This window comes from Rhinichthys klamathensis, unplaced genomic scaffold (assembly GCF_029890125.1).
Source record: "Rhinichthys klamathensis goyatoka isolate OS25496 unplaced genomic scaffold, OSU_Roscu_1.1 h1tg000270l_1, whole genome shotgun sequence".
Taxonomy (NCBI): Eukaryota; Metazoa; Chordata; class Actinopteri; order Cypriniformes; family Leuciscidae; genus Rhinichthys; species Rhinichthys klamathensis.
In genome coordinates, this window is record NW_026606790.1 from 1,365,909 (window position 1) to 1,390,851 (window position 24,943).

General features: G+C 38.8%; 1 protein-coding gene across 1 annotated transcript in view; it reads left to right on the forward strand.

The window, feature by feature from the left end:
- The window catches only part of rimbp2a (RIMS binding protein 2a), a 147,834-nt gene that overhangs the window by 57,947 nt on the left and 64,944 nt on the right, over window positions 1-24,943 (forward strand). Inside the window, exon 2 of the mRNA XM_056268210.1 lies at window positions 6,112-6,240. Within this exon, the coding sequence (XP_056124185.1) occupies window positions 6,115-6,240 (126 nt within the window). The 5' untranslated portion in view covers window positions 6,112-6,114. The remainder of the gene's footprint in view (window positions 1-6,111; window positions 6,241-24,943) is intronic.

Genomic DNA, 24,943 nt, shown 5'->3' on the forward strand with positions numbered 1-24,943 from the left:
AACGTTAAGTTACTTGCCCCTTCAAAAATACACTTCTCCTGGACAAGCGCATGTCGAGCCCATCTAACTTATCTATTTTCTTTTGATTACGAATTTGCATTCGCTGTAATATCGTTAACATAACGTACCGGTTCAGATTTCACTGCTGCGTTTTGAGAAACGGACATTTTTCTTTTTTGCTTATTTTACCTTATCAATTTACAAAACAATTACTCCTCTGAAACGTCTAACAGTTGTAACTGCCAGTGTTTTTTAGTCGTTGTCATGGCAGCGGGATGTGCATGCGCATAATGAGATATTCATATTCCTTACCTCGTCAAACCCAAACCCAAACCGGCTAGCGGCTACATACAATGCCCCAAACCCAGGTAGCCCTCTACTCAAACCGCTTCAAACTTTTGAAAGGTGGTGATGTGTAGGGCCAAAATAAACAAAAATGCCCCCCAAATTAAAGATAATAGGGCAATATACCCCACACAATTAAACTAAATCTATTACGGCTGTCGTGATTAAAATTAAATGTGAAAATGAATTAAAAGTCGAGTGCGCCATCACATAGATCTGCTCACGTTTTTTTAAAATGCGTTTCTCCTCCTGTGTGAGTTAAACATAATTCCCTCAGCTCAAAATGACCCAAAGCATTAAAAAAACGACACTGTTTACTGTTTTTTTTTTTTTTTGGTCCAGAAAGCTTATGTTGTTTTAAACAAAAAAACTAAAATTAAACTTTCAGTTAAATACAAAATAAGTAAAAATAAGTGGCAAACAACAGACCTTATAACAGCAGCGCCATCTTTGATTTTTAACAGGAATTAAAGCAAGGTTTTGAGGGATAGACATAAGCTACATCTCTTCAGTGTTGTAGTAGCCTGTTATTCAATGTGTTTGTATGGATTGTTCTGCTGACGAAACACAAAATAGCTAAATATCTTTCCAAGAAATTTTAGTAGACAAAATTCTCCAGACAACATGAGCGGTGTAAAATTATTAATGATAGGCGCTTTATACAGCTTTTTAAAGCGGATGCCATTGAAAACACCGCGTACTGTGTTACACAGCTTGCCATTGAAAACACAACATAGACTTCTCTCACAGCCTCGCTTTCATACCTGTCATTGCGCTGCTCTGATTAAGGTCGTCTCAAAGACTGTGATGAAAGCCAGAAACTGTATAAGAGAAAGAGAACATAAAAAGCTGTAGTTTGCAATCATGGCAGATAAGACTGAATCCATTCAAAAGCAATAGAATCATCTTAGAACATCTGATATTTCCAGTCCTGCATGAGATGTTTCACTTGATTTTTTTATAGTAAAATGAAATGCCTGTTGTGTAGAATACTACAGAACTGACTTGCAGGTGTTTAAACATCAGACAAGTGAGAACAATCCATTGCAAAGGAGCTAAAAGTCTGTTGGATTTATTGGCTTCTATTTCATTTCTTCATTGCTCATTTTGACTCCTCTCTGTCCATCTTTACTCTGCCATATGGTCAATCAGCAAGTAGTGACTGTTGTGGGAGCGGCAGGAGGGGAAGATGACTCTGTGTCTCTGCTGTTTGTGTTACGAAAAGCAGGTTTATTCTGCATCTTTCAGTGTAGATACTAGGGGTTGAACCGACTAGTCGATTAGTCGACTAGTCGACCTTAATGAAACACCGCGACGCTTTAAGCTTGACGTCGACTAGTCGCGATGATCATGTGACACTATGATTGCGCTACTTTTGATACTAACATGTTGCAGACGACAACAGATGAAGAGCACAGAGGGACATTTTTTTTTCATTTATTTATTTAAACATATTAATGATGTAGCTAATTCACCCGCAGTTAATTGGAATATTATTTTGTATTACTTGGATCTGCGCATCACTAAGGCACAGATGTGAATTTATAGCTTTTTTCCCTTTTCTTTTCATCCTAAATGATGATGTAACTGCGGGCTGTTTACACCAGGGCACTTCATGTGTTTCTGTGATCTGATAGCTATATCCGATCGTGAAAAGACCAGGTGTAAATGCCCTCCGAAACGCACTCGAGACGGATTTAAATCCGATCGCTCAAACCCCCTCAGGAGGAGGTCTGGGCTGCTTAACAGACGAAACTGGACAAGTGTAAATGCATCTGGTTGTTGAAACTGGACTTCTCCCAACAATGCTAAAAATAAACGTGTGAGAGCGTATTATAGCGATGAAGCTATGGCAACACGCATCGCCGCATATGAGCAGCTCGAGCATCTATTCATCAAGCCAACGTGCAAACTATCGCAAATCAAAGTGAAAGTAAGTCGCAGACGCTTAACACACAATCATCTTCATTAAAAGTAAAGAAACAGAAATGATCTTACCAGTGCTGTCTCTCTTATTGCGGTCTTTGATTTTGAAATTAACTGATGATCAATAAAATGCAGCTCATTATTGTTGCTTTCGGTGACGTGAACTCCGTTAAATCTGCATAGCGCGTTGTTTGAAGATCGGATTTATATCTGTTTTGCGAAAACATATTAATGTGACCAGGTGTAGGCTAAATGGCATCGTTTTGATAAATCAGATCAGTAAAAAAACATGAAGTGACCAGGTGTAAACGGCCCCATTATGAGCTGTCTGTCAACATCTGTATAATTTTCTGTTAATTAATTGCAAATTGTGGCATGTTGCAAAGCAGTCCCATCTCTTGTGTTTTTATGAACGACGTCATCGACTAGTCGACGTCGACTCGACTTTGATGTCATAACAGTCGACTTAAAAAAATCTGAAGTCGTTCAACCCCTAGTAGATACACACCATGGAGAACAGGCATTTTCTCTATGCTACTCTCATTTCTGACATTTTCTCACATTTACACCTTGTTACACCTTGGAGAAAATGTCAAGGTCTTACTTGCACTCGACTGTACTGTACTGGTAACAGAATATAACAGAACACACGGTTTTCCTCCGCACTGAGTTGGGCTGCTCTGAAAAGGGCCTCAGTAAGAGAAGAAGAGAGAACCAGCAGACATCAAAGGTAAGGTATTATGGCAGAGTCTTCAAAATTTACTGTCCTCTCGTCTTTGAAACGAAACTTTAATACGTTTAGATGTAATTTTATATATAGTTATGTTTATTTAAAGTCCCCGTGAACCGGAAGTTGCAAACGACTTTTCTCCAGTGTTGTGACGTATTTCCGAGAGAAACGGAATACTAAATGAGGCAAAATGGTGGGCGTGGCTTTTCCCCCAACTAGCACCTGATTGGATCTAGAAAAGTAGGTGTTTTCATTCAGCCTGTCTACTGTCAGTTGGAGGGGCGTGATTACGGATGTTAAGAAGACGCCCAAACCGTGAAACCTACGTCATCAGGCAAGGTCCTCCAACGCAGAGGGGAGGGGAAATTTCAGATTTTGATTAAAGATTACAAAGCCAAAAAAATTTTTGGTGTGGATTGACTTGCATGGATGAATTCGCCTTTGGCTAAGCCCCGCCCCCCCCTTGTTACTGTTGCTACGTCCGACAAACAAACTTCATCTGGGCTCTGGTAATGCTCTGGTATCAACATGGCTTATGCTGTGACAGCTCTTCCTGCTGAAATTTTATCAAACTTTTATAAAGCAGCATATAAAGTGTCCGATAGAAGTAGGCAAAAGGGCTGCAATATACGTTCGAAGGCTATATTCACGACATACATGTGAAACGCAAGGAACAACAAGGCATCCAAATAGAGGCAAAAGCATACCGGTCACAGTCAAAAAATGAACCACCGCATATCCTACTAATCGAGACGGAGGCTGGGACTAACAATATCAAGGAGCAACACTGTTCATGCAAAGCTGGGTAACGTTAGGTCTCTATTCACTTCTATAATCGTTATTACAAAGCAAACGGACTACGCATAACGTTGTATTTATTAGCAGCGTGTGCTAGACGACACTTGTCAGGATTTGACTTCGGTTTGGGAAGGCAAAAAAACGGACACCCCCCTCCAACCTGTTTGGGAAACGCGTATCTGTGTTACAAATGCCCCAGGCACAACGTTTAACCATATTTTTGATAAAACTACGACGGTAATAGCCTGCCGAGACCAAAAATATGAGACGCGGCGCCTGTGTTAAAGTCAATGGAGCGCTGTGAAAAGTGTCGGACCACTGTGGGAGCTCGTTCTTGGCTGCGCTGTGATTGGTCAATCTACATTGTAGGGGTGTGGCTTAGCCAAAGGCGAATTGTTCACCACAAAACGATCAATTTAGGCAAACAAAGTAAGTATGGTCAATTTTGAATTCATGGGGACTTTAATATAATAAAACTCTATTGCTATACTAAAGAAACGTTAGTCACAAAAACAGACACTCCTCATTTTGTTTATGCTTCTGTGTCTAAATATTAATTATTGAGTTGGGCCAACTTTAAATGAAAACACAATTAAAAACAACAACAACTTTTTATTACCAAATATACTATTAATAAGATGGGTGACCCAAAATACCCATATTATAACAAATAAATAAAAGATATTTGGAAATTGCCCTTTAAAACGTAGGCTCAGTTTGTGGTCAACCGTTCACTATTATTTTATTGAAAACAATAAAACAAAGACGAAGTCACTTATATTAAACACTTTTTTTTTTTTTTTTTTGTTAACAGAAGTTATCTTGCCCCTTTAATTGCCTCCGCTATCATCCTGTCAATCATCTGTCTCATTCTCGCGGCTCGCGGCTATGATTACAGTTTCAGTAAAATTTAATTTCACCATTATCGGTACCCACCCTCAGCCGATTGGCATAATTATTACAGTATTTGGCGTTTTCTCATTTCTGCTTATTTAATTTCAAATTGGAAATCAAATGATCGGATGATACACGGAGCGTTTGGGTTGCTTATGACGTTCATATGGAAACTAGGGGTGGGGGAAAAATAGATGCATCTAAAAATAATAAAAATGTATATACTTTTTAACCACAATTGTTTGTCTTGTGCTTTCTTTTACTGTCTGTGGTCTTGTGCTGGTCTGCGAGGCGCCAGGCATATTACGTAATCACGTTGAAAAGGTCACGCTGGACGTAGGCTGAAGTAACACATGTAGCCTATGTTGTGTTGTAACCTCTATGGTTGTAACTAGTCTAGTAACTTTTACCATATGATTATGATCACCCCGTTTACATTATGGCACGGAAACGTAATGTAGCCGCCTGGCCCGTTTTTACACTTAACCACAAGGTTTCACAACGAGAACCGTTCACGAAATCGGCCTAATGGAAAGATCCGGTCATTCCTTTTTGGCATTGTTGGGGAATTTTGTTTACCGGGAAAAGCAAGATAACTGGCAATATAAATTTTGTCTAATGTTACTAAGATTTAACGTCTTTGTAATGTCTAGGATAAATGCAATGGACCTTTTTTTTCCATGACGTGTTTTAACGGTCATCAGCATTGTAAATCCTGAAATGTTTTTTTTTTATAAAAAAACAAACAAACAAAGTTTGTACATTTATTACATTCTTATATTTAGTACCTTTGCATCTGAGGGTGCAATTATTTTCTTTATAACTGTTACAGCGGCTGTGGGAGTGACGATACAATTGACATCTTATCTCTTCTGACTGCCGTTATCAATCTCTCTATTTAAAAAAAAAGTTATTTAAACAATATTGTGGAGTTTTTCTTTTGCCATTTGAGCAAATGGGAATGCAAAAAAATATATTTAATGTACTCCCTCGAAGTTTACCCAGCAACTAACGTTACGACTTCCGCTTCTGAGAAACCCGGAAATGTGAAAAGGGTCAATCAAATATATCACAACACACTCTGTAAGAAAACTAATTTAATTAAAAAAAAAAAAATAATTGTTAGAGATAAAATAATAAACTTTGCACCCACTACAAATCATCTTCTTGAGACCAGCTGGTTAAAATTAATTGCAAAAATGGTGAACAAAACGGGTTGGTTCTGAGAAAATGTCTACCATTATTTACATTGACAGTATATTAATATTTTGTTTTGACGTTAAATATCTTATTCAATGAATTTGATACTTTACAGTTTGGGAAGTGCGTCCAACGCGTCCAGGTACTTTTTTTAGAAGCATCATACTGTATATTTGTGCTTGTGCAAGTTTTTTTTTAACCAATTCACTGTGTGGTAGGAGATGCGAGGTCAAAGGACTGATGTAGAGCAGCTTCTCAGACAGTCACAGACTGAACTGCTGTGGATCCAGCGACAGCTGTCAATCATAGCAGCACGAGATGCCATTCATCCTTGTGCCCAAAATAAGGTGAGTAATCCTTTACATATACACATGAATTTTAAGATTTATCATATGCAGTAGTTTTAGTAACAATGATGGTTCTTGTGCACAAGGTGGCGCCATCCTGCTATATTTATATTTACACAGCCTCACATCCTCATCTACCAATCAAAGTAAAGAACCTGCACGGTAGCTAATGCAGAGTGTGTTTGTGTCATGTGAGGAAATTACAGGTGATTCATGCAGACAGAGGGTGTGGTTGCAATGCACTGGAAGTGCAGGCCTGGTCCCCTCCCTTGAGACTAGACATGCCATCTTAAACTGATGCATTTGTAGAGGACTGCCCCAGTGCAGAGGGATATGGGGGACTAGGAGCAGCTGGGGTTGCTTGGCAACAGAGCAGAGGAGACTGTAACACATTCTGTATTGGGAATCTGTTTCCTTTTTTCTTTTTTTTGTGCCTCCAACGTGACCTGTTTCCTCAGCGCAAAGAGTGGCTAATGGCCAGGATGTGCCTACCACACTGTCTAAGTAATCCCTTTTAATACCCCTGTGTGCCTTAAAATCTGATGTAACTGTGATTTTCCGAGAGGGTGAACTTAATTTCCCTTGTCTAGTGTGGTTGCGGGATGAATGGAGCGGAACTCCACTGTTTTCTTCCTCCTTTCTGTTCCTTGAGATAACAATCGCAGTAGGATGAGATAGCAATACCAACATGTATGTTTCCAAGTGGCATATGTAGAACAAGATGAATTGCATAAAGACGGAGATGTAAAGTAGAGGACGCATGTGTTGATTGCAAAGATATAAAGTCTCCATATTTCATATTTTACAAATGAACATGAGGCTGTGAGAGATAGACAGTCTGCTTGCATTCTGCAAGTGAATGGCGCCTTGTGGTGCTATCCCAAAGAGGTACAAAATCACTTTCACAGACCTTTATCTTGACTGTTCCCTGTTGGTGGAATGACCTGCCTAACTCAACCCGAGCAGCTAGTATTTTCAAGAAACGGCTAAAGATGCATATTTTTCGTCAACACTTAATACTAACACTTACTATTCTATTTCTGTTTTTTATTTATTTTATTTAATAAAAAAAAAAAACTTGCTACGTGCACTCTGCTAGACTAACTGGGAATTGTCACAGCACTTACATATTGTTGCCCTATTGTTGGTTTAATGGCTTCTATTGTCTGCATTTGTAAGTTGCTTTGGATAAAAGCATCTGCTAAATGATTAAATGTAAATGCAAGGTCGTGTCATGTCTAGGTTTGTTGCTATGAAATTTTCAGTTTAACTCATTAGACATAGTGTATGTCTACTACTTACAGCCTCATTTTCAAATGTGAAAAATTAAATATGCTGTTCACATTAAGGCTCGTGAAAAAAAGAGAGAAAAAAACCCAGGAGGAATGTCTTGCTACAATTAGTTTGAATCATATCGGAGGTGTCACGGTTGTAATGTAATAATAATAATAATACAAAGGTAGAGGATGAACTTAGGTGGAGGGTTTTTATTAGATAGGTAAGAGAAACAACAGAAACAGTAGGTGAATAGATGGCAGTAGTATGATGTAATGATTTATCAACATCTAGTAACTATATATATTTAGTGCTGCAAGAGGGTTTCTGTAGAAAGGTTTAGAGAAAAGCTGTTTACAAATATAAAAAAGACAATAATAAAAAGTAGTAATTTACAAAAAAAATCATAATTATCATTAAAATTTATTTTTAAAAAAAATGCTTTTTTTAAAGGGGACCTATTATGCCCCTTTTCACAAGATGTAAAATAAGTCTCTGATGTCCCCAGAGTGTGTATGTAAAGTTTTAGCTCAAAATACCCCACAGATAATTAAATCGTCACTTTTTGGGGCTGAGAAAAACGCACCGTTTTAGTGTGTCTTCTTTAAATGCTAATGAGCTGCTGATTCACAGCACAGGGGGTGGAGCCTAACCAGCTCGCGCTCAGTGAACAATCTCAACTCACGGAAAGATGATAATAATATCAAAACAGAAACTCACAGTAACGGTGTTCATTTCGACTCGGACAATAATGCCTACAGAGTCAGAGAATATATGAAGTATGGAGTTGGAACAGGAATAGTTTAGTTTAATTACGGTTAACCTATGTGTCATTGACATTGATTGTAGCCACTATTAATACAAGCCTGCTGTAGGACCATGTCTGAATGATGACACAAAATATACTGATGAGTTTAATAAAGTTTATTGTATGTCACACAAAAGAATAAGCGTCAGTTTTACTCCAGAAAATCACTGTAAGAGCTGAGTAAACACAGTATAAGAAGTGCGTAGGTACATAAACAAATTTCGGTAGAGTTGAGGGAGCATTTTTCAAAGACAAAATGAACCCACCTCGTCTTCAGCGGGTGGCTCAGATTTCAGGAGTAAATAGAGAGAGCTATGTGAATGAATACATCCAGCCACAACACCTTGAACGCTTGGGAGACATTCTCATTAGTGCAGCAATGGCGGATGTGTACAACCATAGACTGTGGGTGCTTCTCAATATCCCTCCTCGATCCTCCGTCCTCCATCCTATGACCCGGAAACCGATCGAGCTCAGCCATCTTGAAGGACATCTCAATTCTCGAATTGGACCGCGAGGTGAGGAGGCTTCCAGAGGAGCTATGAGCGAGGATGCACAGTTGTATGCTTTGCGGAAGTGTTTTATCGACTAAACGTGACGCAAGTATCCCCCTTCACGTCGGTCACAATCATTTTAATTTATACTTTACCTTTGCAGTTTATATACACCACACATCTCACATATTTCAACAGGGTATCTTGCTTTATTTTTATTTTATTTTATTTTTTTTACAATTTTCTTAAATAACCAAACTTAAACAACATAAGGGCAGATCCTTTGAGCGCTGCTGATGACGCAGTGAAGTAACGCTCCAGTGATCAAGTATTCCAAAGTATAAAAAAAAACTTTCATTCGATTCCTCTGTCCTCATTTTCTTTCCTTGCAGCCTTCCCTCGCATCCTGCAGGGGGTGGAGCTGAGACGCGAGGAAAGGAAACGAGGATGCACAAATAAGAATTGAGAAGCACCCAGTGTGTAGCCTGACTTCGTCATACTCATATTCTAGTCAGAATAGGCTTGTTTGAGATGAGCAAAATCTGCGCAGAACCGATCACCGGTGATCAGCGCGAGATGCATGCCGGTTAGAAATGTGTCCGAGTGCGGTCCGCCTTGCTCTGATGTCATGCTGACGTGTGTCAAAAAACTCTCGCGACCGCAAGGCGCACCTGTCGGATTCTGCAGTCGCGCGCAGTTGCTCTCCACCGACTGCGCTGATCAAAAGCATGATGGGAAACGACTTGCTGACGGCACAGCTTAATGCTCATTGGTTTAAACAACCGTGATGTATTGTTCTCTTTTAAAATGTTTGATTTTTGAAACTCTGATATCATGTTTTATGTCTATAAATTATGTGTGGATATCCCCAAACTCTCTGACAGTGGGATCTATGTGATGTAATTTTTTTTTTTTAATTAAAAATAAAAACATATATCTGTATTAAAGAAAAAAGTATTCATAAACATGTAGGCCTATTTTAAATGGAATTAAATAAGTACTTTGGGTGTCTTGTTCTTTATATTTATTTTCATATTCAAGCAACAAAACTTAAATTACATCCAGTTTATTAGCAACACAGTGCACGAGTGTGAATCCCGTGAATCCCGCGATATCCGCCTTTGATCTCACAGGTGTCAGATCCACTGCGAAAAGAGCGATCTGTCCGGCTTGCCTGCGCTTTTTTCACTCCTCCTCTCACTGCAGCCGCCTACTCTCGACTACATTTCAGGCGAGGCAAGGCGCATCTCAAACAAGCCTAATGTGAGTCTGATACTGCTTCATAGGGCTTTGATTATGAGGCGTGTCTTAACCGAACCAGGAAAAAAAAAAACTCTGCACTCAATTGGATAGACCTACAACCAATGAGAGCAACGCAGTAAGTCAACTACTTTGCATAGCACAGTTGTCAACTACAGAACTCAAATGCACGCACGCTGGAAGAAGTAAAATAACGAGTGTTGCTTCTTTTACTTGGCCCTCTATGAGTGCGACCAAAGGAGAAACCACAACGACCACAGGGTTTTCATTGCGTCCCATCTTCTTAGTTACCATCGGAGCCAGCTGATAAATTAAACTTTTGCAGAATCCCATAGGAAGGACGGCAAACACATCTTTCCGATCGACAAATGCCTTGATTGCAGTTCTATGTTCGTCTTTTAAAATGAATGCGCTGTCGATTTCTTTTACAACGGACGCGATAGCGGAATCTCTACATCTCAGTTCTCCAGCGGCAGTCATCTGTGAGGGAAACCAGTTCAACCCAAGCACTCTTTGATAACGTGATGATTACGACCCTGCAGATCATCTGTCCATCATCGTATAAAGCCCGCCCTGGCAATTTGATTGGCCCGACGATTTCTAAACCGATCATAATTACTCCTCAATGGAGCGAGTCCAGACCGAACTTCCCGATCAAAAAATGTTGTGGGCGGGGTTCGGGCTGGCATCCAGGCTACCCAGTGTGTACAACTTGCTGTGAACTCGATCAGGGCGGGTCTAAGTTAAAACGGCAAACACTCGTGGGCGGGGCCTGTGGCTTTAGTGACGTCACTAAAGCCGCATTCTGAAAACAGGTCGTTGGGAGCATTGACATAATAAATACATAGACGCCCTATTGGCCGCTGGAGCGTACGTCAACGGCGCTGTTTGGGGCTGTACACATCGCCACACAATTGAAAACAGTGATGGGCGATACTGCAAATTTCTGTATCGATCCGATACCAAGTAAATACAGGGCCAGTATCGCCGATATCGATAACGATACCGATACTTTTTCATTTTAAAAGCATGCATTTGAACTTATATGCACTTTCCTGTGCTAGAGCAGTGTGTCATGATTTATGAGGTGAATGCATCATTAATATGCTAAATCTGAACACGTTTTCATGACTACTAGGCCTAAATATTTTGTGATTTGTGCTCTCAACTCCCCTTTAATTAGTCAGTGTCTTTTACAAAACTACCCTAATTATAGTACTAGCCTACTAGTAGCCTACTAGCCTACTGTTCAAAAGTTTGGGGTCTGTAAGATTTTTATTTCTCTTAGTAAAAACTGTAATATTACCAATTTAACATAGGCCATCTGTTTTCTATGCCATAGTAAACTGTAATTTATTCATGTGATCAAAGCTGAAATTTCGGCATAATTACTCCAGTCATGATGATAATTAATTTTAATATGCTGATTTGCTGCTCAGGAAACATTTCTTATTATTATCAATGTTGAAAACAGTTTCATATTTTGTTGGAAACCATGATACATTTTATGCAGAATTATTTGATGAACAAAGTTGAAAAACAGCATTTATATGAAGTAGATTTTTTTAACAGTGTAAAACCCTTGACTGTCACTTCTGATCAATTTAATGCATCGATCCTTGTTGAATAAAAATATTAATTTCATAAAAAAGACCTTACTGACGTCAACATTTTAAACCGTTATGTACAGTTTTGGTTTGTTTATTGCGAAATAACTCCCGATTGTTTCTCTGTCTTCTAAGCAAGGCTTTGTTTCCCAAACGCACTGGGACTGTGAGCTCAGCACAGCACCAGCATCGAACGCTCTGTGATTGATTGGTTTCGTCTTGTATACAGATGACTAGGAGAAAAGGTTCTATCCTACACAATTACCCGCTAACATTCGCTTATTTTTCCACTTAGAAGCTTATTTTACGCACTGAATTGCGTGCTAAATTAATAAAAAATTACTGGTAAAAAAAATACACATTTGGATCGATATTTTTATGTGAGGATCGATCCTTTTCGATACCACGTCAGTATCGAAGTATCGATACTTCAGGATCGATCCGCCCATCACTAGAAAACAGCTTTCGAGGAATTACCTTTCACAAGCAAGACTGAACGTTTGTTTTTGGTTGTATTTGGTCATGATTTAATTAGTAATAGTAACGTTCAGAGGATAAATTTAAAAATACTACTGTTATTGTGTCACGAAATGTAGTTTAAATAGTTTTTCTTTCGACAATGTAGTTGTTTAAAGCTCAAATATGTGGTTTGTTTATAAAGATAGCGCCTATTTAAAAATTTGATCTGACGTTTTCGGAGTTGTAAGATGCGCTCAGCGCTCGTCTACCCCGCCTGGAACAGCCGTCCCTCGGCCAGTGCTTTTGAAGTTTTGCCGCTGACTCGGATGTCTGTAGTCTAGTGGTTAAACATGAGATATAATTCGTCTTGTGTATATCTAACGGGCGATCTTTGGTCTCATTAATCTATAAATGGTTCCCTGGCAAATTGTTTTGGCTGAGGGCAAAGTGAAGTTTCATAACTTTATATTTAAGCTATTTTAACATTGTATGCTGCTGTATGTTTGACTGAAGCTACTTCTGTTATAATGGCTATAACTGATCAATAAAACTGAAATTTAACAAAAAGAGTTAAATATTAAAGTCACTATTTAACTTATTTTTTATTGTGTATATTCTGTAATTGATATTTCTTATTCTATTGCTATTATTATAGTATTATTAATAAACTATGCTATTATCAATATTTTTATGATTGTATTATTGTACTTATGATATTATATAATTATACTAATAAAATACTATTTCATTTGCTGTATACTATTTGTTTATTTTATTGACTAAACTATTTACTATTACTTCTCACTTTATGTTATATATACTATTTGCATTGCACTGTAGTTGTACCATAACGTATTATTATAAAGGATCCATCAGTTATCTTCGTTATTGCTAAAATCTGGTCAATCACAGAAAATGCTTTTTCCACAATAAGAAAACTTAAATTATATCTCAGTATGGGGGTCTTCACCATTCTTATCCAAGAATAAAAAGCCAGATACATGACAAGCCTGAGCTTTGACCATTCTTTATTAAAAAAAATATTTTACAAGTCTAACTATCGAGATTTTAAATAACTAGAGATGGAACTTTTTGTACACCACATACAAACCACTGAAATCGGTTGATAAATGTAAAAACAGTTTGTTTTTATCCAGAAAAAACGCAGCTCACCCATTTACTTACATTTGATTACAGTGCAGTCTTGCCCTCAGCAAAATGGCGGACCCGTTGACGTATCGCAGCAACGTTCCAAAGCGGCCAATAGGGCGTCTATGTATTTATTATGTCTATGGTTGGGAGACACTGCTTATGATATATGGGAATTTAAAAAAAAGCAGTGAGTGGATTTTTATCACTGTAGGGTGGTTGTGTACACACACTGCCAACACACATTTATGTCCAAACACCAAACAAAAGTGAATTTTGCATAATAGGTCCCCTTTAAATTATTTTTTATAATTTATTTACAACTTCTTTTTCCTATAAATTTTACATCCACCAGCTGGTGTGCCCATGATCTCCATCTGCTTTATCCCATCATAAACTGCATTTCCCCATAACCCTTTGCCTGGACTCATTATATGTCATTACTTTCAGCATTTACCTTGTTAACTCTTTATAAGCCTTGTGTTTTCAGACGTTCGTTGCAAAGTCTTGTATAACAACACCGCATTGTTTCTTTGGTCCCCTGTCTGGTTTCTTTGATTATTCTTGTCTGCCCTGTTGAAATTGTTTGGATGTTTTGACCAATTGCAAGTTTTTATGGATTACAATTCTGGATTGCCCCAAATAAAGGCTGCACGTGGATCCTCAACCCAGAGTATTGGAGCAGTTCATGGCAATACTATTTTACACATATTTTATGTATAGATGCCACAAGGGGATCTTCATATTTGTTTGAAAGCCCCTGATATAGACAGTTATTAAATATTAATAGTATAAATACAGATTAATCTCACACAAAAAAACACAAAATAGCTAACATTTGTAATAGCCAATTATGTCACAAAAATAATACACATAGCGATACTAAAAATAATAAGATGCATTGAATTGGCACTTGCAGCATAAGAAATGCATGAAAAAAGCAAAGGATTTACACATCAGTGATGGGAGTGGCTCTACACTTCACTGCTCTTCATGTGTGAGTGTGCAAGTGTAGGATAGAGAGAGAGAAAGCCTGTGTGTGCATACCGAATGAGAGCAGGAGAGCGTCTCGGGGAGCATGCGCATTTCTTTATGAGTGTGTGTGTGTGTGTGTGACAGAGAGAGGAGTAAGAAAGGGAACGCACCGTTCTGTTGCACCACTCCTAGAGAGCTTGGAGATGCTCTCACACTGTCTGTCTCCTGTTCCAGCTCAGGGCCTCTGCAGAGACACGCACGCATGAGCACAGAGCCACACACAAACACACACCGCAGACGTGTCGTCACTGCCACTCCTGGCAGCCAGTGATATAACGGAGTGGGAGCGCTAAGGAGGAGAAAGATAGGTGGAAGTGGCTACCGTTAAGGTACAGTGCACACATATCATATTTGTTATGAATGAGATCAGTAGCAAAGCAAATGTGTGTAATGCCGTGCTGTTATGTCTACATGCCGCTCCTCTATAGCTTAGAACGGAGCGTGCGCTGGATCGTTACAGCTCTGGAATACTGCAAAGCAAGACAAGAGAGAATATGGCATGGTACAGATGTGCCGGGAGACATTTGACCTGGCAACATCTGGAGTCAGGTGGTGGATTGTGATGATGTCTTGCTGCTTATTCCAGAGGCTGCAAACACGCGGATATCCTGAGTAGCTGGTCAAGGTCATGGTTAGGTGTAAATATGCACATTAGATCATACATTAGGTGTCCATGTGCAGTTTTTTCCCCCACTCCTATCGCAGTCGTCATGGTCCCATGGCAGTCGGCACACAGCTGGAGTGAGAAATCTCTCTTCAGTACATTTTCCAAATGAATCCTGGACATTTCTCTCTGTGGGGAGGGTTGACGGTTGACTTGATTTGTTGGTCCAATGGCTCATTAGCTCCCTGGTTAATGCTTTCATCCTGCTTGCAGGGCTTTTGACTTGTTGTTATATATGATAAGTTGAATATATTGAGCTGTTTGGTTTGCCAGTCCTTGTTCCCGTAACACTGCTGGCACTGGCTGGGTTGGTACTGTTGGGGCAATAGGTTGACTGGCTGTGACTGTGTCTGCTAATGCAGTGTAGCATGCAAACCAGCTGGAGAACTGGCACACGTGACCGTGCGATTGGTAGTATTACTATTGTGATACAGCAGACTGTTCTATGAGATTATGCAAGATCCCTCAGTAAAATCCACACAGACACTCATACAGACACGCATGCACACACAAAACAGATGCGAGAGCTTTGAAATACATGAAAGTCCTATGTGTGATTGGCAACTGCTATGTTTTTGGCATTAATACTACTACAGCCCAAAAGGTCGGCAGTTGAAGAGTTTAACTAGAAGTCTTGAAATTACACCCACAGCAGCAGTTTCATTTAGGGCTGCCCTTAACTAAAGAATTTCTAGACTAGTCAGTGGCGGTTCTACATTGAATTACACCTCGGGCGAGACCCCCTTCGAATCAGAGATTCATTTTTTTATAGAAAATTGTACTTTGCATATTATACTATTAAAGTACATAATTATAGTTGATTTTAGTTGATCATAGTTGATCATAACTAGAGATGAAATGGCATGAACATTTAATTTCATGATTATAGTGGCCAAAAGGATCACAGAATCCTGTTCAAAAAGTACTACTACACAATGAAACCAATTCAACAAGTTTTATGTCGAAAACTAGCAATTAACAAATAAAATTAGCATCAATATGCACTTTTTGTTTACATAAACATTAAAATAATAACATTAAAAATGATGGCCAGATTTCAAAAGAGTGTCTTGCACCATCTACTACCGGTACAAGTTCAAATAAAGTTTTGACAAAAAAGTTTTATAAAAAGATAAACCTCACATATTTCAGCATTTTTTATTTTTTTTTATAAAAAGAATGAGTCAAAAAAGAAAAATTACTGACATTTATAATGCACATTAGCCAGGGGCGCAACTACCCAGTGTCAGAGGGGTATGCAGCAACAATTTTTGCGCCCCCCCCCCCAAAAAAATAAAAATAATAAAAATGTAATAAGTGAGTAGGAACGAGTGAGAGCTAACAGATAAAATAAGTGCAAAATTGTCATTTATTAATACAATTAAACTATAGCTACTCCACGTTATGAACCCCCCTAAAAAAACTATAAGCTCCATTGGAGCAGCAATACCAGTGTTTCTCACAGGATTTTAGGTAAAACTGTGGTAGGTGGACCTCTGTTCCTCTAGGGAGGTTCGGGGGCATGCCCCCCCATAATAAAATTTTGTGTTCTTTAATGTTAAATTCATCAATCTGGTGTACTTTGAGAGTTCAAAATTAAAAGCTCCAACCCATATTCAGGGTGCAAATTAAACAAAGAAAAATTCAAACCTCTTTTAGTTAGTGTTTCTCTACATTACACTACTACATAATAATAGTTATAATATTAATCCCATGATAGTAATAGCCATATATTGTAAAACAAATGCACTGAAAAATAAGTTTTTATATTGTGTAGGTCTCCTGCTAACTGGCTAACTATACTTCTGCTAATCAGCTGTGGGCCACTATTACCTATAAATGTGTCTATTAATGCAGATTGTCTGTCGTTCTCACTACTTTGAGTAAAGATTAAGCATGGAACAAGATTTGTTTTACCAACGTGTATGTTACATCAGTCATTCACGCTAGAGTTCGGCTAATGTGTACATTGCATACATGCACTGTTATTGATACAGTTTCCACGTGTTCACCGCAACATATTAGAAAAATACTCGGTAAATAAATTACTACAAGTAAAATAATCGGTTTGTTGATGGACATGCACTTGTTAATGCTGATGGTGAGGAATTACAGTTGCAACATCTCATCATGTACCTCAAACTAAGTAGCGTATCACTGAGAAACGTCCTGCTCGAGTTGTCCTTGCGATGGAGGTTCGGGTTGAATGACTAGTTCTTCCAATGTTTCATCATCAGACTCGCGCTCGGATTGATATGGTAAAATCAACGTCATTGTTCGTTTCTGTGTTTAGTTTACGGTGTAGGAAGCCTCAGGACACGCAGAGCTGACGTTATGGCAATGGGCGTTTTTGTTTTCGACGTGCTCGGATTATACACAGTAAACCAATCACAACAGACTGAGCTGTCTGGCCAATCAGAGCAGAGTAGCTTGCGGAAAGGAGGGATTTAGAGAGATTGATTCATCTGAGTCGTTTGAGAATCATTGAAAATGTGGTGATGTGCAAATGTATATTATGAGGAAATGAAACAGTTTTTTGACCTTGATGCATAAACCTGTTGTAGGAGACTCCACAACAACATTAGGAAACTTTAAAATAGCATAATAGGGGCACTTTAACATGCATTTCTCTATATATTTTTCAAAATATCTTCTTTTGTGTTCAGCAGAAGAATGAAATTCATACAGGTTTGGAAGAACTTGAGGGTGAGGAAATGATGACAGAATATTCATTTTTGGGTGAACTATCCCTCTAAGGTGAGGCCATGTTTGAATTTTTTTTGTGACCAACTGAGGGGGTAATCCACCAGCCGTCTCCCTGGGGGCCGCCATTGGCTAGCAAGCCTTCACCTGCTGTTAGCATTCCATTGACTCCCATTCATTTTGGCATCACTTTGACAGCGAATAACTGCATCTGAGGCGTTTAAAGACTCCATTTGTCCATTGTTTATTTCTAAAGAAACACAGCAATGTATAAAAGGCTCCATTACCTTGTATCTTATGTTATGTCCCCGTAGAAGCAGTTTTTGTTAAAATAGGCTAACGATTGCGTCATAACCACGCGACTCTCTGTCGCACAATAGAGAAATTACCGTATAGACAGGAGAAGAAGCTTGCGGGTAATCGGGGGGACGTGGAGGCATAAAGTCAAGGGAGAAGCACATAGAGAGTCATAAAGTTGATCCTGCTGCTAGCTCATGGACAGCTCCTACTCTCGCTCTCCGTCTCTGCAAGATTCGATAGGGAATGATTCAGATTTCTCTTGGCACAGCTACTAGAAGACTTACAACTGTCAGACAGGTTGCTCACGTCACATCTACGTCGTCAAGCTCAGTTTGAGCCTGCGCAGTGCGCTCAGCCATCAGGAAGTGAGTGCTTCTAATTGACTTCACTTTTCTCCGTTGAAATGTATGGGGTCGCTGTGTCCATTTCTTTTACTCTCTATGTGACCAACTGACTAATTAAAATTTGGTCCACTAAGCCTCTTCTCGCCAACTAACTTTTGGTCGACAATTAGGGGGCAGCCCTAGTTTCATTTACCCATTTTTAAAGATGATCACTTTTATACACTGATCATTTCAATATGAATTCGAGATGTTTGTTACTTGTCTTAAAATAAAAAAATGAACTGTGTAATTTTTGCAGCACTAACAAAAATAATGACTGCTTTTGAACAGGTTTTCTGAACCGTCTGATAGCTCAACCCCAAACTCGCACAACTAACTGAGCCAAATTAACAGAACAACATCTGAAAATGAGTGTTTACATTTAATAGAGGAATCAGCGTACAAGTGACTTACTTAGTCAACACTTCTGGAATAAGAGGAATCATTTAATAATCGAAAAAATTACACTTCACCTCTAACATGCAGGATCATGTCCACTCTGTTCACCCCCAAAGTTTGCTTGGTAAGTCACTGCCCTGTCTGTCCTCTTCCCCTGCAGCTGAAGCAGGAGGTCCAGCCATTGCACCTGGCCTCTTACAGAGCCCACCATGTAAATCGCTGCCGCCTCCTAGAGGACAAGAACAGAGCTCTTAAACTAGAGCTAGCCACTCTCAGACAGCAGAAACAGCAGCATCGATCCCTGGTAAATAAGTTTGGGGTGTGGTTTTGTTGCTTATTCATCCAGGTTTTGGCAATAATCACACTTTGGGATTTCAGCATGTTGTCTGAAGCTCCTCTGCCCTGGTGAAAAGTTTAATGAGTGAAAGCAACAGTTATTTTCTGTAAGGCAAAATGCACAGGAAGTCCCTGAAATGTCTGCTGTGTTCCAAGTGGTGTGATGCTGGAGCTGTTGCTTTGGCAACAAGCCCACTGGTGAGCGAGGACAGGTTTGTAATAGAAAACTGACAGACCATAATAATGGCTTTTGTTACAAGCCTCAGTTGCAACAGATCAATTTCGTCCCGCTGAATAGAGATGGGAAGTGACATGCACAAATTTAACTGAGCTTGAGCACCGCAGAGAAAGTTTGCCGTACTTTAGAACTGTATCAGAAATTAAGCAATTGCAATGAAGCAAGGGGTTTTTAAGGGAATGGTTCACCTGAAAATGAAAAGTCTGTCATTACTTAATCACCCTCATATTGTTCCAAACCCGTATGACTTTCTTCCTTGTGACGCTATAAAGAAAAGAAAATGTCCCCTGATTATCTTCCTCTCCAAGAAAATACTTTTTTGTGTTTTACTCTCACCATATTTTTTAGTGAACTGAACTTGGATATCAGTCCGATTTGTTCAAATCATTCAATTTGAACTTTATTAATTGATTCATTGAAAAGATCTGACTCCAAAAAACTATTCGTTCATGAATTGGGCATCACTATTTCTCATATGATCTTTCAAAGGAGAGCTTTGGGTGGTGTCAAGATTTTCTGTTAATAGCGGCTTACACTACCGTTCAAAAGTTTGGGCTCAGGAAGATTTATGTTTAAAGGCCATCGCCCAGGGCTTGGGAGCAGCTGCTCAAGATGTGTTCAAGAGAGCCTGCCTTGGAAAACAGGGGGCATGCTGGAGTTTCTACCTTGCCCCAAACGAACAGGCAGGCTGGGCTAAGAGGGTGACGTACACCCCCTGAATCAAGAACTTGATCCTCTGAAGGTTCCACTTCCATATATCATGCTAGGTAACCTTCCTCTATTGCTCCCACTTCATACAGGCACCCTGTTTCTTCATTGCTATAACCCTGCTTGCTCGTTCTTACTGCACTAAAGCACTCACTTCTTCTTGCACTAGCCTCGACCTTTCCCTCTCACTGGCAGTGTTGCAACAGGTTGGTGTTGAACTTCCGAGTCCAGCCCTGCCCTGTGCCACAGTCCCGAGCCTTGTGCTTCAGCCTAGCTTCTGCCTGTTGGACTGCCTCAGCTGCCTTCCACTTCCTCCCTGTCCTCACGACGATGCCTGCTCTGGACACTTTAGCATCCTTCTTCTCCTAACCTGAAGCAGAACTTGTCCGTCACCTTCCCTTTCTTCAACACTAAAGACCGGGATTGTAATATATTAAAAATAGAAAACAGTTGTTTTAAATTGTAATAATATTTTATAATATAAAGAGACTGGACATGAAAACATTTTATTGACCCCATACTTTTGAACAGTAGTGTATAAGTTCGAGCTTTTCTCACAAAATGATGTGGCTCTAAAGACTTCAAATTTAGTACATAAGTCATATGGACAAATGTAATGATATTATAATACTTTTTTTTTGTTGTCCTTTTGGAGTTTGTTGTGGAGCCCCATTTACTTTCATTTTATTGAAAAGAGTGGCCAGGATATTAACAAGATGAAAGAGGAAAAATAACAACTTTCCCTTTAAATACAACTTTGCGCTTAAAACCGGTCATGGTTAAAAATTTTCAAGTAGTGTTATTTTTATGTGACTGGCAGTTACTTAAACAGTGAATGTAACAGCACCACAGTAGGCAAATATACTATCAATTAATCTATCTTAAAATGTTTATTATTAATAGGCAGGGGAAACTATGTACATAGGTCTGTGTGAGTATTAGAGCAAACGGTTTCAGCATGGCTGTGATAAAGAAAACGACGAAAGGAGTAGAGAATATAAACAGTCTTTAATAACAATCTAACAAGGAACACGCAGAAGAATAACAGGAATATACTAGAAAAACACAACCACTTAAAGGGTAAGTTCACCCCAAATTTTTTCCATTATTTACTCACCCTCATGTCATTCCAAACCCGTAAGACTTTCATTCATCTTCAGAATACAAATGAGGATATTTTTAATTGAATCTGTGCAATTTTTGTCCATCCATTGACAGCCTACGCAACTATCACTTTGACACTTCAAAAAGTGCCTAAAAAGATCATAAAACTAATCCATATGAATCAAGCGGGTTTGTCCAAATTTTCTGAAGAGACTTGGTTGCTTTATATGGCGAACAGAAATATCTGAGATATAGAAATATCTCAGATTTCTTAATTTGTGTTCCAAAGATAAAGAAAGTCTTATGGGTTTGGAGTGACATGAGGGTGAGTAGCCTAAATGATGACAGAATTTTCATTTTTGTGTGAGCTAACCTTTTAATCATAAACAATACGTGACCAAGAACTGAGGAAACTAAGGGTTTAAAACTAGTGATGGGTCATTCATGAACGATCCGTTCATTGCGTCTGTCACGTGACAAATGAACTAAAGACTCGGAAGGTAAATTAAATATTAATGTTCCATGTAAATTATCTTTGGCTGCATTATAATGCTTTCTTAATTCAAAATATGATCAAGATTGCGTAGGTGGATATGTTCGGGGAATTTTGCTGTTAAAAGTATAACATTTAAAGCCACTTAAATGAACGAAATGACTCGAATAAAGATTAGGTCATTTTGACTTCCCATCAAATATAGTTCAAAAATCGCTATAAAGCCAAAACAATGCTAGCGTAAATTGTATGTTTATCTCTGTAAAGCTGCTTTGAAACAATCTACATTGTTAAAAGCGCTATATAAATAAAGATGACTTGACTTGACTTGACAAATATAGGGAGCAATGAGGTAACTAAATGAACAGTGAAGGTAATCAGTAACTATAGAAACAAATAAGGATCAAGAACATAGGCAAACAGGCAAAGGGAGAACCAAACACTGAGGGTACATTCCCTAGTAAAAAAAAAAAAAAAGAAGAAGAAAATAGCCAAAATAAATGTTTTTCAAATACATTTTATTAAGTATACTACAAATTTACATATTACATACTTAATAAAAATACCCTGCAATTGTACTTCTAGTTTACTAAACTAAACTGGTATACTTCAAGTCTGCTAAATTGGAACAACTAATTTGTACTAAATGCACTTTAATTGTGCAAAAATAGTGCTGAAGTCCAACTAAAGATATACTTAGTATTCTTGATTGTACTATTGCAAGTATCCTTAAGGTACACTTTAAATATCTTGCATTTAAAGACTGATATTATACAGAGATCTTACAATCCTTATTAATAATGATATTAAAAAACATTTTAGGCATTTTTTTAATATCTTAATATTAAGAATTGTGCAATAAAGAAATACTCTAGATAAAGTTAAATTATAATTTTATATCAGCAAGTCTTAAAGGGTTAGTTCGCCCATTTAAGACATGAAGTTGTATGTAATCCTTACCAGCACTATAGTGCATACACACTGACCCACTCTGTTGTCACCTCCCTGGTCAGAGTTCTGGCCGCTGGAAGTTTTTCAATAAAGTACTCCCGGTTATTTTCCGGTGCCACAAAACTGTGCGTTTTTACGTGAAAAAATTATTTGCGTTTCAAAGCTTGATTAATTTACCACACAAAAAACACGCCGGTCAAAATTCATACCTCAGTTTTGATCGGCACTATTTTCTATCCATTTCTATCAATCCGCGCTGCTGTCAACGTCAACAGTGCGCACGTTCCGATCAGCTGTTGATAGCGCGACTCGCTGACAACATGTCTGACTGCGAAACTTCTGATGATGAAAGCAATTTTAGCACAATGCCAGACGGATCAGATGATGAAAGTTATTTTAGCACAACGACAATGTTATTGATTGCAACACAAAACCTAATTGTGTGTGTGTTCAATCAAATAGTTTTCTCAGCAAATTGTACCAATATCCCTATAGCTGTTTTTATATTAGACATCTTTTCACGTGTTTTATAATGGAGTCTAAACATCAGCTTGTTTACCGTACAGTTTAGAAATGGGATCATAAAGTTAGTAAATATCTTACCCGTGGTACTGGTACTGCAAAACTCTTTAACTTTCCTTTTCCTCCTTGATTGGGGATGTAATCGTCTTCGCTGAAGTGAGCACTACACACAAAAAAATCCTTTATTTTGGATATTTTAGCTCCCGCAGAGTAGCCGATGGCAACCAGCCAAATCAACAACACGCGCTTGCACCCCCTGCTGGTGAGGTCGACTAACAGCAGATGGAGATTATGCTCGGTAAGCTGTCTCATTTATATTCGAAAACGATGGAATCTGAACTTTGATCCCGGCACATCCTTGTGGTCACAGCCTGGGAATTTACAAGTTCGCAGCATTGTTAATTTAATACTTTTTACGTCGTTGTCAATCGATTGTGTAAACACTATGGAACAGCTGATCGGAACGTGCGCACTGTTGACGTTGACAGCAGCGCGGATTGATAGAAATGGATAGAAAATAGTGCCGATTAAAACTGAGATATGAATTTTGACCGGCGTGTTTTTTGTGTGGTAAATTAATCAAGCTTTGAAACGCAAATATTTTTTTTCACGTAAAAACGCACAGTTTTGTGGCACCGGAAAATAACCGGGAGTACTTTATTGAAAAACTTCCAGCGGCCAGAACTCTGACCAGGGAGGTGACAACAGAGTGGGTCAGTGTGTATGCACTATAGTGCTGGTAAGGATTGCATACAACTTCATGTCTTAAATGGGCGAACTAACCCTTTAAGTGATATGTCAATAAATGTTAAAGGGTTAGTTCACCCAAAAATGAAAATTCTGTCAGTAATTACTCACCCTCATGTTGTTCCAACCCCGTAAGACTTTCGTTCATCTTCGAAACACAAATTAAGATATTTTTGATTAAATCTGAGAGCTGTCTCACTCTTCCATAGGCTTCTATGTAATTGAAACCTGTCGGCCCAGAAAGTAAATAAAAACATCGTTAAACCTTATGTTTATCAAGCGACGAGAATACTTTTGTGCGCAAAACCCCCCAAAAATAACGACTTCTTCTATGTGGGCCTCAGAGTGAGTTCACGCAGTCTGCACACATACGCTTTCTTTCACAGAGCACTCGCGCCAAAGGAGCATGCATAGACTGAACTCATAATATGCATGTGCATGCCATCGCCGTTTTCACAGATTTGCATTTAAGTTTAAACGGAGACGATAATTGTATAGTTTTCAAAAACTTGGTCTTTAAAATCCATTTTCAACCGTTTGCATTTTCATGCCCCAAAATGCCGTTGTTGTGTAAATGAACGGCCAAAGCGCATGAAAAGTGTTCTGTTTTTAGTTGAAAAGGGTGTCGTTTAAACAGCCCCTAAAACAAACCAAAGCATATACCTGACACACTTGTAATATTGCATATTTTCCAAAATAGTGGGTTTGTAGTAAACTTCTGATTTTTGAAAAAAAATCTGATTTTCTGTGCTTTTTTATTGCAAACCTGCCTCAGGTCCTTTAACTGAAACAGAGAATCTCAAGGAGAGAAGGGAACGTCAAGTCTGCCAAGGCTGGCATTGGTTCAGTTTCTAAATGATCACACCTCTTCATTTATTAGCTTCAGTTGTGATAGTGGTGAACCAGACAAATATGCCGTGACAGTCGTTGCAGTGCGAGTCCTGTGGCTGGTTGCCAGGCGACCATCTCTGACGGACAGCGAGTAGAATGAACCTGTGGTGAGGAATGACCTTCTGTCTCTAGAGGAAGTCTCACGCTTAGGAACCGCCCACCCCATCTCTATGGCAA